Source organism: Rhinichthys klamathensis, unplaced genomic scaffold, assembly GCF_029890125.1.
Source record: "Rhinichthys klamathensis goyatoka isolate OS25496 unplaced genomic scaffold, OSU_Roscu_1.1 h1tg000501l_1, whole genome shotgun sequence".
Lineage (NCBI taxonomy): Eukaryota > Metazoa > Chordata > Actinopteri > Cypriniformes > Leuciscidae > Rhinichthys > Rhinichthys klamathensis.
Genome location: NW_026606982.1, coordinates 624856 through 645639, shown reverse-complemented (window position 1 = coordinate 645639; position 20784 = coordinate 624856). Strand labels below are relative to the sequence as shown.

General features: G+C 39.1%; 1 protein-coding gene across 2 annotated transcripts; it reads right to left on the bottom strand.

Annotated features, from left to right (window-relative positions):
* Positions 1 to 55: 55 nt before the first annotated feature.
* Positions 56 to 20736, bottom strand: hnrnpl (heterogeneous nuclear ribonucleoprotein L). Of its 2 annotated transcripts, none has more exons than XM_056237805.1 (14): positions 20582 to 20736; positions 19798 to 19916; positions 17920 to 18157; positions 17692 to 17777; positions 15802 to 15898; positions 15182 to 15254; positions 10996 to 11031; positions 10681 to 10749; positions 9173 to 9444; positions 8726 to 8847; positions 8295 to 8496; positions 7981 to 8038; positions 7738 to 7845; positions 56 to 261 (listed from the first exon to the last, which is right to left on the bottom strand). In XM_056237805.1, exons 1-14 carry the CDS (start codon positions 20663 to 20665, stop codon positions 203 to 205), a joined length of 1623 nt encoding a protein of 540 aa, XP_056093780.1. In that variant the 5' UTR covers positions 20666 to 20736; the 3' UTR covers positions 56 to 202. The 2 variants fall into 2 exon arrangements, with proteins under 2 accessions (XP_056093780.1, XP_056093781.1); XM_056237806.1 differs by having other exon boundaries at positions 57 to 261; positions 7738 to 7833.
* Positions 20737 to 20784: the final 48 nt, after the last annotated feature.

Below are 20784 nucleotides of genomic sequence, written 5' to 3'. Positions count from 1 at the left end.
TTATACAAGACCGGTCAAAAAAAAAAGAAAAGAAAAGTATATTAATATCAATTAAAATTTTTTTTAAAAATGAACAATGATACAAAACATTGAGTCCAGTCTTATTCTGGAAATAACAGTCCCATTTCTTTCCCTCCAGGTCAAGAATTAAGACATGCTATGGTGCTGGGATCACCGGGAAGGTTAGTGGGCGTTATGGGTTTCAGTTGGCGTGCTGTGCGGTTGAAAAACACAGTTTAAGAGTGTATGGGTAAGGCCCACCTGAGGAAAAAAAGAGAAAGATGAGATTTAAGGAACATTATGATTTACTGTGTTACAGCTTATGTCTTTTAGAAGTATGTGTTTCTGTTGCAGAAGGTGTGGCCTGCACTCAAGCCAGCAGAGATCCTGATTGGTCTAATTTTGGTTTCTGTGAAAAATGATTTCCTCTGTGATTGTGTGCCTTTTGTGAAACTTGCTTTTGTTCATTCGATTTATAACTCTAAAGGGCCGTACACACCGGGACGAATATCAGCGTGCGTTATTCGCCAGCGTTTTTCAACGCGTTTTTTGTGTTCACACCCAAGCGATTTTCACTGACGATGAGCCGAGTGAACATGCAAATTCATTCCCTGACATTAGATGGCGCTTAATGTAAAACGCTTCTTGGCGTATATCTTCTTCGCCGTTACGTATGTGTGCTCGGCAAGACCGTTTTGTGTTTGAGCGCCCCCAAGTTGTGTTTTACTGTAACTTCAGAAGCTCCAGACACGTGAGCAAAAGCGCCAATCTCATTGGTCGGATAGTTTTTGATGCGGTGCGTCAAACCAAAAAAACGAACCCAAGGCGTTTTTTAAAAAATGACGCTTTTACGCGTGCCGTTTTTCGCGTCGGTGTGCACACTCACATTGTGAGTGTTTGTTTAGTCTTTGTTTAGTCAAAGGCGTTAAACGTTAGCGAATATCACGCGCAAAATTAGTCCCGGTGTGAACAGGCCTTTAGGTTGTTTTGAATTACTTTGAGTATTTACAGAATATAACTGAAGGCCAATTTAGGGGAAGTAGTGAGTGTGACGACATTTCTTTTGCATATGTTTATTCTATGTTTTGGGTTAAGGAGTTAGGGAAGTTGCGTTGTATTTTTCTTTTGATGTGATTTTTTTTTTTTTTAGGGAATTTAGAGGGTACTAAACTAGTTATTTTGGCCTTGTCCACTCCTGAATTTAACCCCTTTGTTTCTGGTTTTCACTATTTTTGTTAATAAATTTATATTTGTTTGAACATTATCTTTGTGAGTGAGCGCACATTCATTTATGTTGCGGCTGGCCCTAGACGGTCGTAACAAATTGGGGGCTTTTTCGCCAGTCCAAGCTTTTCTCCAGTTTGAACGACCAGATTCATCAAACAAATGGATCATTCGATCTAATGAAAGTTGCGTTATTTATCATTTGCCTTGGGGTTTTTACTTTAAAGGGAAAGGAATTCGGCAGTGTTTTTGAGATGTCTTCTAAATTTGATTTAGAGGAGTTTGCAATTCGGCCTACGGCGCAGTAATGTGCAAATAAGTCATCTTTACGACTTTTTTCTATCGCGGATTTATATCACATCAAGGTGCCTCGAGGTGCAGTAAAGAGGGAGATTAAGGAAGTGGTTGTGGAATATATGGTGGAAAATGGGATCTTGCCAGAGGGTGGCGAACTAGCGGGTGTTGCAAAACCAATACAGAGTTCCGTGGGTAAGGGAGCAGAGCAGACCAAAAACGAGGAACCATTCAGCACTGAGCTGCCATCTCCACAAAACCCATTGTTGACCATTGAATTAAAGACATTAAGAGAATTTGGTAAAATGGCTGAAAAATCATAATATTATACTTTAACTAAAAGTATGATTTAATGGATTATCACTTTCGCCCAGTAGCTGGCGCAGTTACAAAAATCTATGTGATGTGGTCAGAGTGAGGTGACAATGACACATACAAAGTTTGGTGTCAAAATGTCAAGGCATTGCAGAGATAAAGACTTAATAGTCATTTTGGCAGCATGCCTCAACTTTGCTGCTGCGGTATGCGAAAATGGTTTCGTCTATCGTCACGAAATCCATAACTTTTAGTCGGCATGGTCTGGAGATGATATGATTCGATTCTGGTGAAAATCGGACGATTGGTCTAGGAGAAGTTCGAAAAAGAAGGTTTTGAAAGTAAATAAAGATGGCGGACAGGAAAATCGTCCAAATATGTAAAACTTGGTATCTATGTTCTCGGCATGACCCAAGGAATCTATTAAGAGCAGTGTCATTACTAAGGGTGTCACGATTTCGATATTAAATCGAAATCGATCGAAATTAATTCAATGGTATCGAAATCGAAATAAAAAATGGTATCGTCGATACTGCCACGCCCCATGTCGCGTCCGTGATGGAAAGTTCGGATCGTTTTACAGACTCTATTGTTCAATCTCGTTCATCAAAATTAACTAAACTTTTTTTCTAGTCATTTCAGGGGCTTTAAATGTTATACTATTAACATGCAAATTCCCCGAACATTAAGAAAATGTACATCATGAATGCAGTGAAAAATAATTTACACTACAGGGAACAAATAATTACTTTACCTTCCGAGTCTTTTGTTCATTTGTCGCGTGACAGAGGCAATGAACAGATCGTTTATGATGAATGACTCATTCATGATGAACGACTCATCACGGTGCGGAAAACAAAACACCTGTTGAAAGGCTGCGAGTCCTCTAACTGACACATGGCAACTGCAGATATCGAAGACCCATCAACGGAACTTGAACACCCTCCTGCTTCTCTGAAGTCGCCGGTGTGGAGGTATTTTGGATTTGCAGTGCGGTATGTTGACAACGTTCGCGTTGTCGACAAAAAAGCCACAGTTTGCAAGCTCTGCTATGTGCGTGTATAGGCCTACCATATTCGTCCACTGGCAACACGAATAACATGGCTGCGCATCTCCGCAGACCGCACAAAAATATAGATTTGTCGGTCAAACCAACAACTGTACAAACTACTCTCCCGTCTTCATTTGGAATTAAATTTCCAAGTAACTCAACTCGTGCAAATGCAATTACAAGCGCCTTAGGAGTATTCATCGCTGCAGATATGCGACCTTATTCGGTGGTGGAAAACTCCGGATTTAGGCATAATATAACTGTTCGGAAATAGTTTAAGATGCTTAATTGTTCAGAGAAGAGAAGACTAGTATGGAGTCTATGGACATTGCTGTTTTATTGCTTTTGTTTGTTTTGTTGTGATTGCTTTTGTAACTGTGAACATAAATGTCATCTTCTGAGAAGACTGCAAAGTAACCTGCCATTTAGTTTCTCTTAAGTTTCCAATTGACTTAATAAAGTTATTGTTACATTTATGATGTTACTTGTTTTTGTTATATTTTAAATTTGGCAATGGTGTAGTGTACATTGTGAACAAATTTATATTGCATAATGCATAAACGTGTAGTCTAAAAATTGCATAGCAATCTGCGCTTTAAATTATTATTATTTTTAATCGAGAATCGAATCGTGACCTTAGAATCGAAAACTTAATCGAATCGAGGATTTGGAGAATCGTGACACCCCTAGTCATTACAATAGGCATATTTATTCAAAAGTTATTCGCATTTTTGGAAATTTAATTTAACTTTTGACCAACAGGTGGCGCTAACTCGAAATCTTTTGAGTACCTTCAGGGGATGGTGTTGGTGGCAAATTCTGGGTTTCATAATGTTACAGCAATGCATTTGTTAAGTATAGCATTTTACATAACAAAACTGTATTGAAGTCAATGGGAATATCATATTTTGTTCTATTATAGCGCCACCAAGAGGCAAAATCCCACAATTTTTTTCATGTGTCCTCAGAATGAGCCCATACATGTGTGTCAATTTTGGTGAAGACATCTCAATTCGCTTCGGAGTTATAGACATAAATATGTAAAAACACGTCAAAAATGACTGACACGTGACTTTGATTGAATTTTACTACCCCTTACTATCAATATTTTGGCATTTGGCCATTGGCGTATAGCCATCGACCAATGTTTCCAAACTTCTGACAGTGGTTTCGTCTCGATCGGACTAACGGTTTCGAAGATATCGGCAAATGTTTTTTAAGCGCTAAATCACAACGCTACACAAACCGCAAGACGAAACTTAGCATGCTTGGTATCTGTGGACACGGCAAGGATTCAGGAACCCAACGAGATGACTCTCGTGAAAATAAGTCAACCACAGCCAGAGTTATAAGCATTTGAAAATTACATTTTACCACTAGGTGGCACTGTTTCGAAACTTCTCAGGCTCCTTCAGGGCATCGTACTGATGACCCATACCGAGTTTCGTAACAATTCGTTCATGCGTTAAAAAAATACAGCATTTTAGCACATAATTCAAAATGGCCAACAGCCAAAATAGCTGATCTGGGAAAATTGGATATCAGTCGACTCGACATGACGCCCTGAATCTAAAAAGACCGCTTTTATGATTTCTGGACAAACCGTTCAGAAGTTATGAGCAAAAATAACCTTTTTTCATATCTCCAGACCAGTAGGTGGCGCTGTGCCGAAACGCAGCATGCTTATGATGACATGTACCAAGTTTGGTCTGAATACGATTAAGCGTTGCAGAGATCCAGCCTTACGTCTGTTTTCGCAAGCGCTACGTAAAATTAGTTTGTGCGTTTATCGAAAACGGTTAAGCGAATCAACTTCAATTCCATAACTTTTTGTCGGCACTGCCTGGAGATGATCTGGTGCAATTTTGGTGAAAATCGGACAAACCGTCTAGGACGAATCGAATCGTCATTAGCTCAGGAATCAGAGGAAAAATTTTTGTTGATAGGCCTTACGGTTAAAAGTTATTAGCATTATTTGAGTGAAACTTTGGACAGGTGGTGGCACTAGAGGCAATGAGTTAGAGACACCAAAATTGGTGTATTTAATGTTGGGACTGTCCTCTATCAGACCGTTACAACTTTCTCGGCTGCCATAGACTCCCAGTCGGAAGAATAAATAATAATAATAATAATAATAATAATAGGAACGGGAACAGATACAATAGGTGCCTCCGCACCTTCGGAGCTTGGCCCCTAATAATAGCAATCCGAACAGATACAATAGGTGCCTCCGCACCTTCGGAGCTTGGCCCCTAATAATAGCAATCCGAACAGATACAATAGGTGCCTCCGCACCTTCGGAGCTTGGCCCCTAATAATAGCAATCCGAACAGATACAATAGGTGCCTCCGCACCTTCGGTGCTTGGCCCCTAATAACACAATACAACTGTTATCAGTCAAATAAAATCATTAAATCAAAAATCCATCTTTGCACTGCAGAGGTGACACAGAGGTGGCATCAGAACTGGCACTAATATATTTACACTCCATTTACAATTGCATAAATAAAGCTGAGATAATTTATTCAATATTTAAATAAAATAATTTTTAATTTTAACGTTTTAATTAAAGGGTAGCTACTTTAAAAATATGAAACTAAAACCACCAGTAGGTGGCGGCAAGTCACTGTCTTAAGTGAGTAGAGTCAACCGATTTGTTCAAACGGCTGATTCATTCAGGAAAAACAAGTGATTGTCCATTGAATCGTTAAAATTATTCGTTAAAAACACAGATTTCAGTAAAAAAAAAAAATCATCGCTGTCTGTTGCATTGAGACTCTGCTACGGTTTCATTTTGAAATTCTCATCAGCGAAATAAAGAGAAAACAATCTAAAAAGTAACTCACAATGTTAAAGATGCTCTATGGAACTTTTAGCGGTCTCTAGTGGTGATGTTTCAGATTGCAACAAGAGCGCTCGTGCTCGTGTGCGATCTCAGGAGCGAGCATTCACTACCGGCCACAAGGAGACTTTCAACGCAACGGCGAAAGCATCACACAACATGCTGGAAACTCAAACTCCCACTGCAACGTTACAATAATAGGCTACTTTTATCAGCTTGACGTTGAACTAATGCTCCATGCTCGTACCATGATAACGTTACATTGACTGCATTTAGCCGGCATGTGGTGTTATCTAGCATAGCCTACGGCATTTCACTAACTATTCGTGTATCTTTCACAATCAACAATGTCAACATAGGTGAATGTATAATAATGATAACGAAAACGGTTAGTGAACTAGATTGAACAATGTCAGTGAAACAGTAAGACAGTAGGAAGTAACATTACTGTACTGAACGTGTCTGGAAATGTTTATTATAAACAATATAGTGGGATGAATTACGTTATAGCATAACGATCTATAACGTAGATCTAGTACATAAAACAAGTATCCTAAAGCACCTTTTCTTATCCTGGAACAGTCTTTTGTATTCATTCCATGTCTCATGTAGTTAACCTTGCTATTTCATTTGAGTTTACTAATAATTCAAAAGCTCTGCCGATGTTGATCCGTGTTTTCGTCCTGAGTCGATCAGAATCACGTTTGGCCTGACGAGCTTCAGCAGATAAAACTTTGTTTTGTTTTTTATATTTATGTGGAGTTAGTGTTGGAGTGTGTGTGGTGCTGGAGGCAGGTCGTTTTGGGGTGTTATCAGTCTCCATGTCGTCAGCTGCAGTGCCGTCGCATAGACTAAGTAAGGAGAGAGGCTCGGGAGCGCGCATGCACGTCACATTCCGATGGATTTCGGGGTAAACCCGACCCGGAGACTTCACATATAAATATGAATACTGGCCTTCAGAGGTAATAGCAAAACCCGACAAGTGGATCATTGTAATGTGTGATTACAACCCCTTCACACACAGGCAATAAAAAGAGGATTCATTTTAGAAGAAAAGTTCCATATAGCACCTTTAACTTATTTATTTTAAACAACAGTTAAATTAACAATATCACATTTGCAATTGTGCACAGGAAAACGGCACTCTTGGTCATGTGATATTCTAATATAAATATATGATATAAACATAAGACAAAACTCATTTGGGGACATACCTATAACTGCACTGACACATCATGCAGTGAAAGCAAGCATGAGACACAAATGCGATGTCAGCTCGCAATGCCTCGTACAAAGTTAAAACAATGATTGATGACACATATCGCACATTCCTAAGCACATAAAGAATGAACCTACAATTGAACTGACATTTACCAACTTTCTTCTCCTCTCCGCCTTTCACGTGCAGGAGACAGACGTAATATGCTGCCGCGAATGACACGAAATTGTCACGTGAACAAGCAAATCCACAAAGATAGAATAATAAAAAAGAATATGTATGCTAATTAGACGTATCTAAATGCTTTCCAAATTAAAACTAAGTCAAAGTGTCATCAAAAATTGAAGACCTTTCATAAGTAAAAATAAGACTTTATGGCCTTAAATTTTAAAAATCTAATTTAAGACTTAAGGATCCGCGGGAACCCTGTGCAAGTCAGTCAAGTTTTGATATTAGTAAACAAATTGAGTTAGTCCCGTTCTTCCGTGAAAGTGAAGTGGATACATACTTCACTGTGTTTGAACGCATCGCCGCCACGCTACAATGACCGTGAAATGTTTGGTCGCTGCTGTTGCAGTGTAAACTGGTTGGGAAAGCTCAAGAAGTTTGTTCCGCGTTGACTCTTGAGCAGAGTTTAGATTATGATGCGATGAAGAATGTTGTGTTGCACACCTTAAATGGCTCCAACAGAAATAACTCGCACCAGTACAAAAACGTGTAGCTGCCATAACTATAGTAGTCACATTGCAGTAGTGTTAAAGTGTGGTGGCTGGATGTAAGCCGAGTACTTACTAGGGTTCTTCATCTGGAAGTGGTTTATCAGCGCAAGAGCCTCCATAGCATCGTTTACTGACTCCCACTCCAACAGACCAGATGAACTTCTCTCACCTGCAGTTCCACCAACACAAGAGCACACACACACAACACAAGTGTATTTACATAGAACCAAACATACACCACCTATATACACACTTTAACATAATTCACACAATAAATTGACTATTTACAAACATATTAAACCAATTAGTAACTCACTCTTGCCAGTGAACAGTTTGACACTGGCTGGGCTCTTTATTCCCAACTCTTCACAAATCTGTAGATGAAGATACAGAAAAGACTGTTTAACTGAGCCCACACACACACAGACCTTTAAAACACAAAAATCTTTGTCCCAATGACTATTATGGCATATATTCGAGTAAAATGGAAAGAGAGTGGAAAAAAAAAGTCAGAAGTTGTAGCGAGTTAATGTTTTTGTTAAAAGATTAAAAGTGCAATGTAAAAAAAAAAGAAGCACAGATATCACTCAGAATAAACACTGCAACCTTAATTGACATAAGATTTCTGACCTGAGTGAAAACTTCAACAGTACTGTCTGGTTGACTGTTGAAAAAGTGCAGTACGTTGCTGGGCTGCTGAATGCGGTTCTTGGCTGCCTGCTCAGCAGTGGTGAAACGGTTGTTTCTGTTGCCATGAAAATCCTTAAAACTACAACTGCCATCTTCCAGCTGGTATGACTGACCCGGCATTATGGCCTGCTGTTTGGATACACTGCAGACCAATAGACAAAAAACAAAAAAAAACTAAATAGTAGTACACAGACAGAAATCATTTAGTTTTACTTGTCTTGAATGGAAAAGCAACCTTTATGGTCAAATCCTTTTACATTAAATTAGTAAATGGACTCATTTTAAAATAAAATAAAGAAACAAAAGTAATGTATAATAAAATATATGTATAATGGATATACATGCTCTAAAAGACATTCTATTGTACACACCAGACATTGAGTTTTTGTCCAAACAGCATGTTGTTGTTAAGGTGTGAAATGGCTCTATCCACGGCAAAGCAGTCTCCCATCTCCACCATTGCAGCACCTGGTTTACTCTTCATAAACTTTACCTGAGCAACAACACACAAATATTCAAAACATAAGGAGACTATTGTTTAAAAGTTTGGAATCAGCAAGATTTAAGAAATTAATATCTTATTCAGCAAGGACATGTTAAATTGATCAAAAGTGAAACAAATGCAGTTCTTGCAATAACTGCAGCCTTGGTGAGATTAAGAGACTTATGCAGTATGCAGAAGCCTCTTGACTTAAGGTTTGCTTGACAAATGCTTTCAGCCATTACTTGGTTATAATTCTAAGGCGCAGTTGAACCTACAAGTTCTTCATCTGAGGATCATAATCTAACGCCACTTATGTAAAGAATCACCCACTCACCCTTTCCACATTACCGTAGAGACAGAATATGTTAAACACTCTGTCTGCATTGATCTTGTTGGGCTCAAGACCGTACACCATGACCACAGGAGAGTCAGCATGAGCGTTGTAGTCTTGTGGAGGAGGTCCATGTCCGTACTGTGCCCCACCATACCGGGGTCCGCCACGACCACGCCCTATTGGGGGCCCCATGCGCCTACCCTCGTAGTGAGTGGGTGGAGGAGGTGGTCCATAAGTGTCATCATAGTGACCATAGCCACCCTGAGGACCAGCTATATATATAAAAAAATATATATATATATAGTAATTAGAGAGAGAGGGGACTGAGAATGAAATATACACAATAAGCACCTATAAAAGCTAGAGGTAGGGCTGCACGAATAATCAAATTTTAATCACGATCACGATTTTGGCTTCCCATGATCAAATTCGCCTGATCGAGCGATATTTAAAATGTGTCATTCCATTCACAGAACGCTCCGTATCAAAGGTGGGTTTTTTTGCAAAGCCAATCTAGTGCTCCGTAAACCACTGTCTGATCACGTGCCTCCATGAGCCCCAGTGCGCGAGAGAGACCGAGTGTGTCTGCGCGAGAGCGACAGTGCGCGTGAGAGACCGAGTGTGTCTGCGTGCGAGCGACAGCCCACGAGAGATACCGATTGTGTCTGCACGCGCGAGAGACCGAGTGTGAGCATTAGTAAATTGGTACATACATACTACATAGTAATATATAATTACTATATAAGAGGCATGGAAGTTCGATTAATGGACTCCAATAATCAGTACTACAAACGTCTTGTTTTGAACTATTGTTTAATAAATAGAAATAATTCAAGCACATAAACTTTCATATGGAGAATTAAATAAATTCAATTTATGCAGTAAGACTTCACAACTAATCACTGACACTGTACCACATTTTACATTTCTTAAACATCAAATAACAATGAAATAACAATTAATTACAAATAACAATTAAGTTAATCCATTAATCGAACTTCCATAGTGCATAGTTCTGCCTTGACATGTTCTCATTTGGTTACATTGTTATGGAATATTTGTTTTTTATTGATTGTATATTTTGCGCGTTTTATTCACATCCATCATGCAGGTACAATGCAAGTTTATATTTTGCTTCCTAAAATATATTTACACAATGTAAAATAGTGCCCTGTTGAAGTTTTGCTACATTTTCTTTATTGTTTTCTTTATTTTTATTTATTCTTTAAGGAGATGCACTGAATTTTGGTGAATAAGAGGACCTATTTTATTTTGATGCACATAGTTGTACATTAGCAGGAATGTAGCACAATATGGATGTGAAAGCAGTTATAATTAGCCTATGTGACAAAAACATTTGTTTTGGTTAAAATCAACAAATAATCGTGATAATTATTCGTGATCTCAATATTGAACAAAATAATCGTGATTAACATTTTGTCCCAAATCGTGCAGCCTGATTCCGTGCCTCTATTTGGGCCATTTGTTAATGTGTGTATCAAACTGACCATATTCAGGTGGATGATCCCCCAGCAGTGCTGGCTGCCTCTGCCGCTTGTTCGTGTTAGCGTTGGGGTCTGAAAGAGACAAAACAACAATACAGCATCACAACTGCTATGAACACAAACAAAAGAAAAGGAAGGGCTGTGCAGTTCGGTGAGTGGCATGCAGTGAGAGTTAGGTGTTAAAACAACTAAAATCACGATTACTGCAATACTAAAGGAAACCATAATGGAGATTTTGTATGACGTCAGGTTATTCAAAGAGAAATTCAACCATTTACATGATCCAAGAAAATCTTTCATTCACAACCAAACACACACCTTGTGTATTGTTCCAATTGCCATCTGCATCGGTATCTGCACAGACAGGTATACACACAAATCAGATTAAAATAAGTAATAAAAATAAATACAACAAGAACATGATTAAATAATCATACTTCGAAAACTAAATTTATTTCTTCATTTATTAATTTCACTTGGGTCAGAATGTAAAACCACAGGTTCCAAGAGGGGTTTAAAAGAACAATATGTATTGATTAATTGAATGAAAAATAAGCACATAAGTAGCCTGGTTCTAGATATGTTTTATCTGTGCCTGTGAGACCAAAATAAATGGTCTTCTCCAATTAAATTACACCCAAATTACATCAGTCATAATACAAGATTCCACAGAAAAGGAGAGCAAAGACTACTAAAACAATACAGTGATGTTTATTTACCTACATTTTAGACAGGGATTTCAATGAACACAGAATGAATTAATGTTTCACTTAAATTGATAAAATACCAAAAACTTTAGGAAGGGGTTTAAGGCTTTTCTAAAAGGGTGGAGTTGAGTTGAAGTGAACATTAAACACTGTTTGCAACCAATTTTACTTTCTTTAATCTGACTTATCCCAATGTTCTCATTGAACATCCTATTTCATGTGAAAATAAATGTGCATTTGGAACAGTTGTAATAATGCGCAGAAATAAATGGACAATAAGCTAAGAAAAAACGCATTAAAGAAAATGGGGGTGAATTTTGATTTCAAGTTGACTAGACAAATGAACATGGCTGCCAAATGATAAGGTGGTAGGTCTTTTTAGAGTTATGTTATGTCGTGATGAAATTGAAGGATCTTTTCTTCTGTATTGTGACACGTAAATGAAACAATCGAAAAAAAAAAAAAGTAGGACAGGCCAGGGGTCTTTCATCCATTGGTTGTTGAAAGGACGGAGGCAGATACGAATGTGAGTTTTCAATCGACTGTAATTAAGGGACGGGGTTAAAGCAGACTAAATGATTGGAGAGTCTGGCATACATCACCAGAAGTTTGAATAATAATATTGATTCAAACATACAAGGTCAAAAACAAGTGGTCACCGTGTTTTTGCCAAGACAGACATGTTTCTGGATCAACATTTTGTTGATCCTGGAACAACATTCCTGTCCGAAAATGTTGTCCTAACTCTAGCCATAATTTATCCCTAAAATCAGAGGGAAATAATAGGTAAACACGGATGTAGAAGCACCTAAGCCTGGTTGTAAGCCTAAACTTGACAAACTGTAAACTTGTCCCTCGAATCTGATTGGTCGACTGGAATGTTGTTCCTGGATCAACTTCATGTTGTACTTGGTGAAATCACGGTCACCACACACACAGTTCTCAAGATCAATAACATGCATTTACAAAATTGAGAATTTGTAATTGAATATTTTCTGACTTAAAAACGCTTCAGGACTATAAGGTACATTCACTCCCACAGGAAATGTTACCTTCTAAAGACAACACAATAAAGATCAGTCACTTGTGGGAAAACAACCATACTCAAATGGTCCCAAAATAATAATAATAATAATAAATTAGTGCTACATGTATCCACCACCAGGGATATTCTGTATTTAGGCTTAAAAGGCCACAGGAAAGTGTTATTCAAGGTCTTCCCTCCATGCCAGAAATGGCGTAAAATATCTTACCAACAAAGTTCTAGCCGATCCAGCTAGGACGAACAGTTTAAATGAGCAATGTGCTATATGCCCATTTAAATAAATACATAAATAAATGCAGCAGGCACCATGGTGGAAGTGTGATATTCTTTACCAGTCGCTCTTTTCCTGATGATTTGGTTTTCATTCAGTTCTTTAGGATATTCCTCCCAGTCCACTGCATGTGCTTTTGGTGCATTCCAGGCACATAGGTGCTTACCGTAGTAGCAAAGGTGGATAGCAGACAGCAGACGGTGTTGAGTTTAGAAGAGACGCCACATCAGCAATCAGACTTATCCACACCTGCGTCACACAGGGGGCGTAACACAGGGATCAGAACACGGTCAGCCGTGCCCAATGAATAAAACAGATTTAACATAGAGAGGAAGAGGAGGAGGGATGAAGAAATGAGAGAGAGAAAGCACTTCAGTCCACAAAGAGACAGGGCTTGGGGAGGGAGAGCTGAGGATCTGTCTGTGTGATCGGTGGGCAGCTGCTCCTTCCCATGTGTTACGGCGGTGTTTTGTCGCTATTGTCACCCATAGTGTCTTGTCTGGTGCATTTCACTATTGTTAGCAAGATGTCGAAAGGATGTGTTTGCAACAATCTCACGTTGATGTCAGAGCATGTGGCCTGTGATCATGCGGTTTTGGATGTGTCACGGTGTAAAGTCGATGTCATCTGTTCGTTATGTATAGACAAATGCCTGTTCTTGGCCGGGTGAGTAGTGACGATCTCAACTTGTAGTGCTGTGCGCAACGAGACCACCGCCGCTGTGTTGAAGCACTCTTGACTTGTGTCATGGTGGTAATGTCAACTTGCCGTGTTGTCATGATGATCTCTGCATAAATCTCAAACGATTTGTCTGATAGTATGTTGTCATGGCAATGTCAGCTTGGCATGATGTCATGGCGATCTCTGACCAACCCAAATCTCTGACCATGGCACTTGTGTTGTAGCAATCCTGATCTGGTGTTGTCACTTATGTCAGTGCGGCATGTTCGCATGATGTTCTCAGGAAAGAGGAGAAGCGAGAGCAAAAGTAGCCCAAACACCCAAGAAACATGACGGCATTAGGCAGGGAACGAGAAGAAAATATCTGTGTAACTCTTCTCTGTCACTCTGTGTATCTGTACCACTTCCCTTCATGTGTTTGCTGCTTGATCAGTCGCTTGGTCGGTGTTGATGTGTGAAAGTCTTCGGTGATATTCTGTAATGTGTTATCCAAAGAGATTAGACTCATGTCCCTAAAATGTGTCGTTAATTCAGAGATGTCCGCCACCTTTGTAGAGAATGGAATGGAAGGATATCTTGAGTGTTTTGTATCCGTGCGACTTCGATACGAGTGAAACTGCAGACTTTGAAGTGTTTAAAGTTGCCATGAGTTCCGTTTGGCTGTTCCATGTGGCCTGCTGAAGTGCTGCGAGTGTGTCTTGCAGAGAAACTTAAGTACATGGAAATGTTTTGTTGGATGTAAAATGTGTTTAGCAGCTAGTTCAAGCACAGGAGCTTAACGCATCACATCTCAGGAGTAAAAATGCTCAGCAATTTTACCCTTTGAGACCTGATACATAGATATTTTGCATAAGAGCAAAGACAAACTCTGGCCAAAGACAAACAAGCTTTAGTCTTAAAAAAAAAAAAAAAAAAAAAAAGAATTCTGAATGCAAAAGTGTAGTATAAAACAACTTAATCTGGGTAAAGTTGTTTCCTGAATGATTCATTAAATATTGCCAGGACCATTGTGAAACTTTACATTCACGAATCAACCTGTTATTTGCAGCCTGGCTCTACAGCCCCGTTCAGTGAAATTCTGCTCCTGGAGGGCCAACGTCCTGCAAAGTTCAGCTTCAACTTGCCCCAACACACCTGCCAGGAAATTATTTGTGATCCTGAAGAACCTGATTAGCTGGTTCAGGAGTGTTAAATTTGGGGTTGGCGCTAAATTCTTCAGGAGAGTGGCCCTCCAGGAGCAGTACTGGATACCCCATCTCTATTGCAAAGCAAAAATCAAATCTCCATCATGTAATATTTGCTTGATGCAGTGTCATGCTCAGTGACTACAGGTGAAAGGAGTGCCTGCTTCTCAGGAATTGCTATATGAGAAACACTTGTGCTTTAACATGAGACAGGTGGCATGCGCAACAGACCAGTGCAAGTCAGTATGAGCTAAGAATGTGCGCTTCTGCAGTCAGTATGACAATCATGCCCTCTCAAGTGCATGTGTTTCCATTAAATACACGAATGTGCGTTTTATTTTTAAAGGTGCATGTTCTTTTTGCGCATGTGCAAGAATGCGTGTCCATGTAAGAATGTCTATTTACAACAACAAACGTGTAATTATTTTGTATTATAATCTAAAGAGAAGGAACACAAGAATGAAGCAGCATCACTGAAGTGATGTACTTGGGAAAAGATCCACTATTGAAGTTACTTCAAACTTCCCAAGGGCGTCACTTGAGGAGGCCTGTCCACACACCCATCCCCACAAAACATAAGGAGCAGCACAGACAGAGTGCAACAGCTGTACAGTACCTTGGCCACTGAGATTGGGGTTGGTGTAATCCCATGTATCCTGATCGTTTTTGAAGACGTTGAGACGGGTTGGCTGTACAATAAAAAGTGAGATTTCATTAGGAATATTTTTTTACAGGAGTAATAAGTAGGCGCAATCATTTGAATTGTGCCTGCTCATTAAAAGTGTGAGTGTGCTACAAATAAACCTGCAAAAGTCAAAGCGCTCATTCTGAAATCTGAATTCAGATATGCGTTTATACGATATATGCATACAACTTACAACAATTACATAACAAATATAAATAACTAAGCTACAATTTGTATTGTGTTAGATAATATAGATTTTTTTTAGTACAGTAACTTACTTTAAAAGATTGGCTGGCTAAATATCGCTTGCGTTTTACCATGAAATGAGTGTTCCATGTCTTTATTAAAATGAACAGTTCAAAAGAGTCATGACTTTTCAACCTACCTTTGACTATGTGTAAGATTTAGCTACTAGCTTAATCGTTAGCCTATACCTTTTAATGAAGAAAAATAATTATACAGAATGACTTAATTTCCCATATTGACTCCAGGCCTGTAGAAGGCACTGTACAGCACAAAGAGTTTGATGTCATTTTATGGGGTACACTAACCTTGGCATACTCAATTTTAAGGGTGCAGCAGCCCGAGTAGATGTCAGCTCCGTTGAGAGAGGCTTTAGCTCTTTGCGCACTCTGGACTGAGTCAAATGTGACCAAGAGTCAAGGAGAACAATTTTAAATAAGAGCATGCAGCCTAAAATACTTGTACAGGGTTTGATCTTTGTTCTAGTGAAAAGCCCCATACTCTAATCTAGGGGTAACTCCGAATAGTCGAAGATTCGATGCTTCGATAGGAGGAGCCTGATATTCGACTACCAATCTCAATCACGGTCGAATCTTCGCAGATGTGTTATTAAACGAGGATTGTGTCATTTTGGCTATATGAGTGTGCTCAATGTCTGATTTCACATAGAACTACTGGTTTTCTGTCAATACGTTAATATACAGCCTATTATGATAATGCTGTCAATAAAAATGTGCGAAGAAAGAAGCTTTTAATAAATATTTTTTAACGTGCGTGCAGCGTGAATAAATCCAAGCACCCCGTGACAGATTTAAGTTTCACTTTCGATCCGTGACCGACAGAGGAGCGTCTTGTCGGCAGGGATTTAAATCTTTAAAAATGTCTGGGATAAGAAAATCTAAAGATGCACACCATCAGAAAGGATATTCTCCAAGGCTGGATTTAGCATCAGGAAAACCATGATCGCACTTCTGCCGGCCAACGTTCCCGGGACGTTCTAAAACGCTTAACGTGAAAAAAGCTTTTAAAACGCTTAAATGGCACTTTTACGTGCTTAATGTATGTACACAGTAGGCTACACACCTTAAGAAACCATTCTATGTGCAGATAAGCAGATGAACCCAGAATATGAACGCAACGCATTTCTCCTATAGAAAGTCAAGTAAAGCTTTTTCTTTAACGGTTTTCTATGGGAGGAAAATGCTTAACGTAGCCTATAATAAAACGCGTTGCGTTCATTTTCTGGGCTCATCTGCTTTTCTGTAAGCTATATAGTATGCTTTATTAATAAGGTGTGTACAGAATTTGATCTTTTAATATAACAGTTTTAGGACAAAGCCGTTAAGCGTTTTTCACGTTAAGCGTTTTAGAATGTAACGTTAGGCCTATTTTATCCGCGCACACAATTTGAAAAGACTCAAACGGACACAGGCCGAGTGAAAGACTGGATTTTGTTTTTTCGATCAGGTATGGGTACAAGTGATTTCAAAACATTTCAGCTGGTTCTAATTTGATTTTTGGATACTGTGAACACGTTTAGCTAAAAAGACTGCCGCTCCAGTTTAGCGTTTATTGTTGTTTCTGCAGTTAAAAAAGACAAAGTTGACAATCCGGGCCATTCTTTCGTAATTTTTGATAATTTCTTTATTTTAATTTTATTAATTGATCACTCAGGGATATCTAATTGAACTATTTGTGACTTGTGTTTTGAATATTTGTTCTCCTGCACTTTAGGCATTTTGCACACATTTGTTCTGCTTCTTGTGACTTGATTCTGACTTATTTCGTTTTGTATTTTTATTTATTATAAATGTATATTGTGTTCTTAATTGTTGATTATTTTTCAGTGCATCGATGTTGCGCTGTAGGCCTACTTAGAGCATGCTCGTACAGGCAATTCAGCCGATTTAATTTGATTTCTGCAGTTATTTATGTTATTTCTTAGCTTTATTGATCCAAAATGTTTTTATACATTTTCTTCTATATCTTTGTGTGATGTTCTGTACATCGCAGCTTTAAAATGTTAAAGCCCCGCCCCCTCCCCAACACCACACACATGATTCGACTATTAGTCGACTATAGGCAGGACTTAGGCAGGCAGGAATCTGATTCGACTATGAAAATCCTTAGTCGGGGACACCCCTACTCTAATCTTAAAACACATTAGTGAAGGTTAAAGTCATTTTGTTCAAGGATATTCGATCATGGCTTGAACTCCATTTTTCCTGAAGATCACAATCCTTTGCACGGGTCCACAGTTATTACAGATGGTGTACAGAACATCCTATGGACAAGAAATGACAATAAACAGAGGCACAAAGAATGAAGACAAGCTCAGATGCAGTAGTAGACAGATAGACAGTAGAGTCTACTCCGCTACACCATCATAATATATGACCATGATGATCAATATCTAAACAACTTACCGTGGTAATGGGGTAGATGGGGTTCATGATTGTGAGGAGTAGTACAGTGTTGACGCTCCTTGTATCATCAGAGTCGCTGGGCCGAGAGATTTTTTGACTGGTAGAGTAATTGATGTAAGATGGCCGGCCAGCAATGTAGATTTGATTATTGTTAGCATACGTCACTGCGTTAGAGGAGCCGCCCATATCCTCAAACTCCACCAGTGCCTGACGCTTCTTTGGCATCAACACAACATAACTGAAAGACAAACACATGCACGCACACACAATAACGCCTTTGAATTCCTCAAACAATTTTCCCGAAATGGTGCAAAAATAAATGCAAATCAATTAATAGAAGAAAAAAAAAGAACAACCTCACCATCTTGAATAATGGATTATCATCATGGGATTAGAAACACTTTTTGGTGTACTATTATTGGTTAAACAAGTTCTCTCTTAATACCAATAAAGACATTAGTACGGTTTATTTTTTATTTAGTCAGATATTAAAATTTGTTTAATTTAAAGCAGCAGTTCACAACCGAGAGGCCATCAACTTTCAAGGGGACCACAGGATGACTTAAAATGATTTAATTCTATGTAAAAAAATTAATTAAAATGCAAAAAAAGAAAACAATTAAATAATTTATTTTTCCGTCAAAATTTTTTTTTTTTTTTTTTTAAACATACAGAATCATAATCTTGAATTAACATATCAACACTAATATATCAGCAGCGCTTTCATAATTACAGCAGAAATACCAGAGGAAATAGCTCTCCAATATCAGGGGCCTTTAAATATTGTGTTGGACAATGGAGGGCCTTTGAGTCAAAAAGACTGAGAACCACTGGTTTAAAGGAATTTTTGTTATAAGTGTTCTAAATTAAACTCAAATACACCCCCTTTTGTAACTTAATATCTCTGTCAACAAAGTAAGGACTAGAATGAGAACCACAAGGGCTGAGGATACCATTTGGGACCATAGACAGTAAAATAAATGGACACAGCGACCCAATAGACTTCAACGGAGAAAAGAGAAGTCAATTAGAAGCACTCACTTCCTGATGGCTGAGCGTACTGCGCAGCCTCAAACTGAGCTTGACGACGTAGATGTGACGTGAGCAACCTGTCTGACAGTTGTAAGTCTTCTAGTAGCTGTGCCAAGAGAAATCTGAATCATTCCCTTCCGAATCTTGCAGAGACGGAGAGCGTGAGTATTAGCTGTCCATGAGCTAGCAGCAGGATGAACTTTATGACTCTATGGGCTCCTCCCTTGACTTTATGCCTCCACGTCCCCCTGATTGCCAGAGAGCTTCTCCTCCTGTCTATACGGTAATTTCTCTACTGTACGACAGAGTCTCGCATGGTTATGACACAATCGTTAGCCTATTTTTACAAAAACGGCTTCTACGGGGCCATCACGTAAGATACAAGGTAATGGAGCCTTTTATTCATTGTTGTGTTTCTTTAGAAATAAATAATGGACAAATGGAGTCTTTAAACACCTCAGATGTAAAGTCACGGTCAAAGTGACGCCAAAATGAATGGGAGTAAATGGAATGCTAACACCAGGTGATCTCTTGCTAGCCAATGGCGGCCCCCATGGAAGGTACGCTTTCCGGGAGCTGGATTACCCCCTTGTTTGGGACAGGGACAATTGGCTTTATGCCCAGCTTCACTACTTCCTGAACTTCAGCCAGCCCTTTGTTTTTCCTGTCTGTCATTATTAGACAAACTGATTAATCCAGGTGTGCCTGGCCTCAGTAACAATAATCAGGCACACCTGGATTAATCAGTTTGTCCAATAATGACAGACAGGAAACAAAGGGCTGGCTGAAGTTCAGGAAGTAGTGAAGCTGGGCATAAAGCCAATTCTTATCCACCATGAACGTTACCTTATAGTGCCAAACTCCTGTAGCGCCTCCACCAGGTCAGCCTCGGCAATGCCGTCAATAAGCCCCCTAATATGCACCACAAGCGAGGGCAAGGTCTTGTGCGGGTCATTGTAACCCTCCTGCACATACAAAGGAAAGAGCAGAGGGGTAAATTAAACAATAGTAGAAAACTAGAATCCTTGTGAATGCTTAAAGCAAATATATAAAATATTAATTAATTTGCTTCACTACGTTAGCCTCTAGGTAAAAATCAGTGCTGTAAGACTGTAACAAATAAAGGTTCAAACTAATGAAATTGATCCAAAATACCAGCAACACATTCAGACAGTTACGCGAACGTTACAGATATCATGATCTAGCCAGGGTTAGTGTTTCGCGCAAAAAACTGAAATTCTACTGCTTTTGAATCCGACATTTTCCATTCGGCTAAATGAAAAGAAGTCTGGTAACAAGCAGTGTGAATGGTTTATCAGAGGCTGATAGGACTGACCAGAACAATGAATGCGTATTGAGTAAAGCAATCCTAGCCGAACCACAGGGACCAATTAGTTGTATTAGATGATGTATATTATATACAGTATATCACCTGTAATGCTTATATCCTCCACAATCGCATCATTATTTCTCATAACTAAACAGACTAACAAACTGGTGTTAGCTACAAGCTAACGTTAGCCTTATGCCATCACGTATTGAATGGAGAGAAAAAAATCGTTTCAAGAATAAATGCATATCTAGCACCACAAAGCTCACACATGCAATAACGTGAATTAAATGAAAGTACCGTGGCCATTCCGTCGCCGTCTGTTTTCTGTCTTTTTGTTGCTCTGCCTCCGTCACCGTAATAATGGCCAGCCGCAGCAGCCATGTTGTCTCAAATGAAATGTTATAAAATGGAACACACCACTGCCGGAGCTATACGGCAACCCGCAGGAGGAGGAAGAAACGCGAGAGGAAAATGAATTTTGGGAATGGTTGCGCTTCAAA

Excerpts from the sequence above, each read along its gene's own strand:
- hnrnpl (XM_056237805.1), bottom strand. The coding sequence starts at position 20,665 with ATGGCTGCTGCGGCTGGCCATTATTACGGTGACGGAGGCAGAGCAACA. Across the intron at positions 10,750-10,995 it reads CAATTGGAACAATACACAAG|ACCCCAACGCTAACACGAAC; the intron begins GTGTGTGTTTGG and ends TGTCTCTTTCAG. Across the intron at positions 7,846-7,980 it reads CAAACTGTTCACTGGCAAGA|GTGGAACTGCAGGTGAGAGA; the intron begins GTGAGTTACTAA and ends GCTCTTGTGTTG.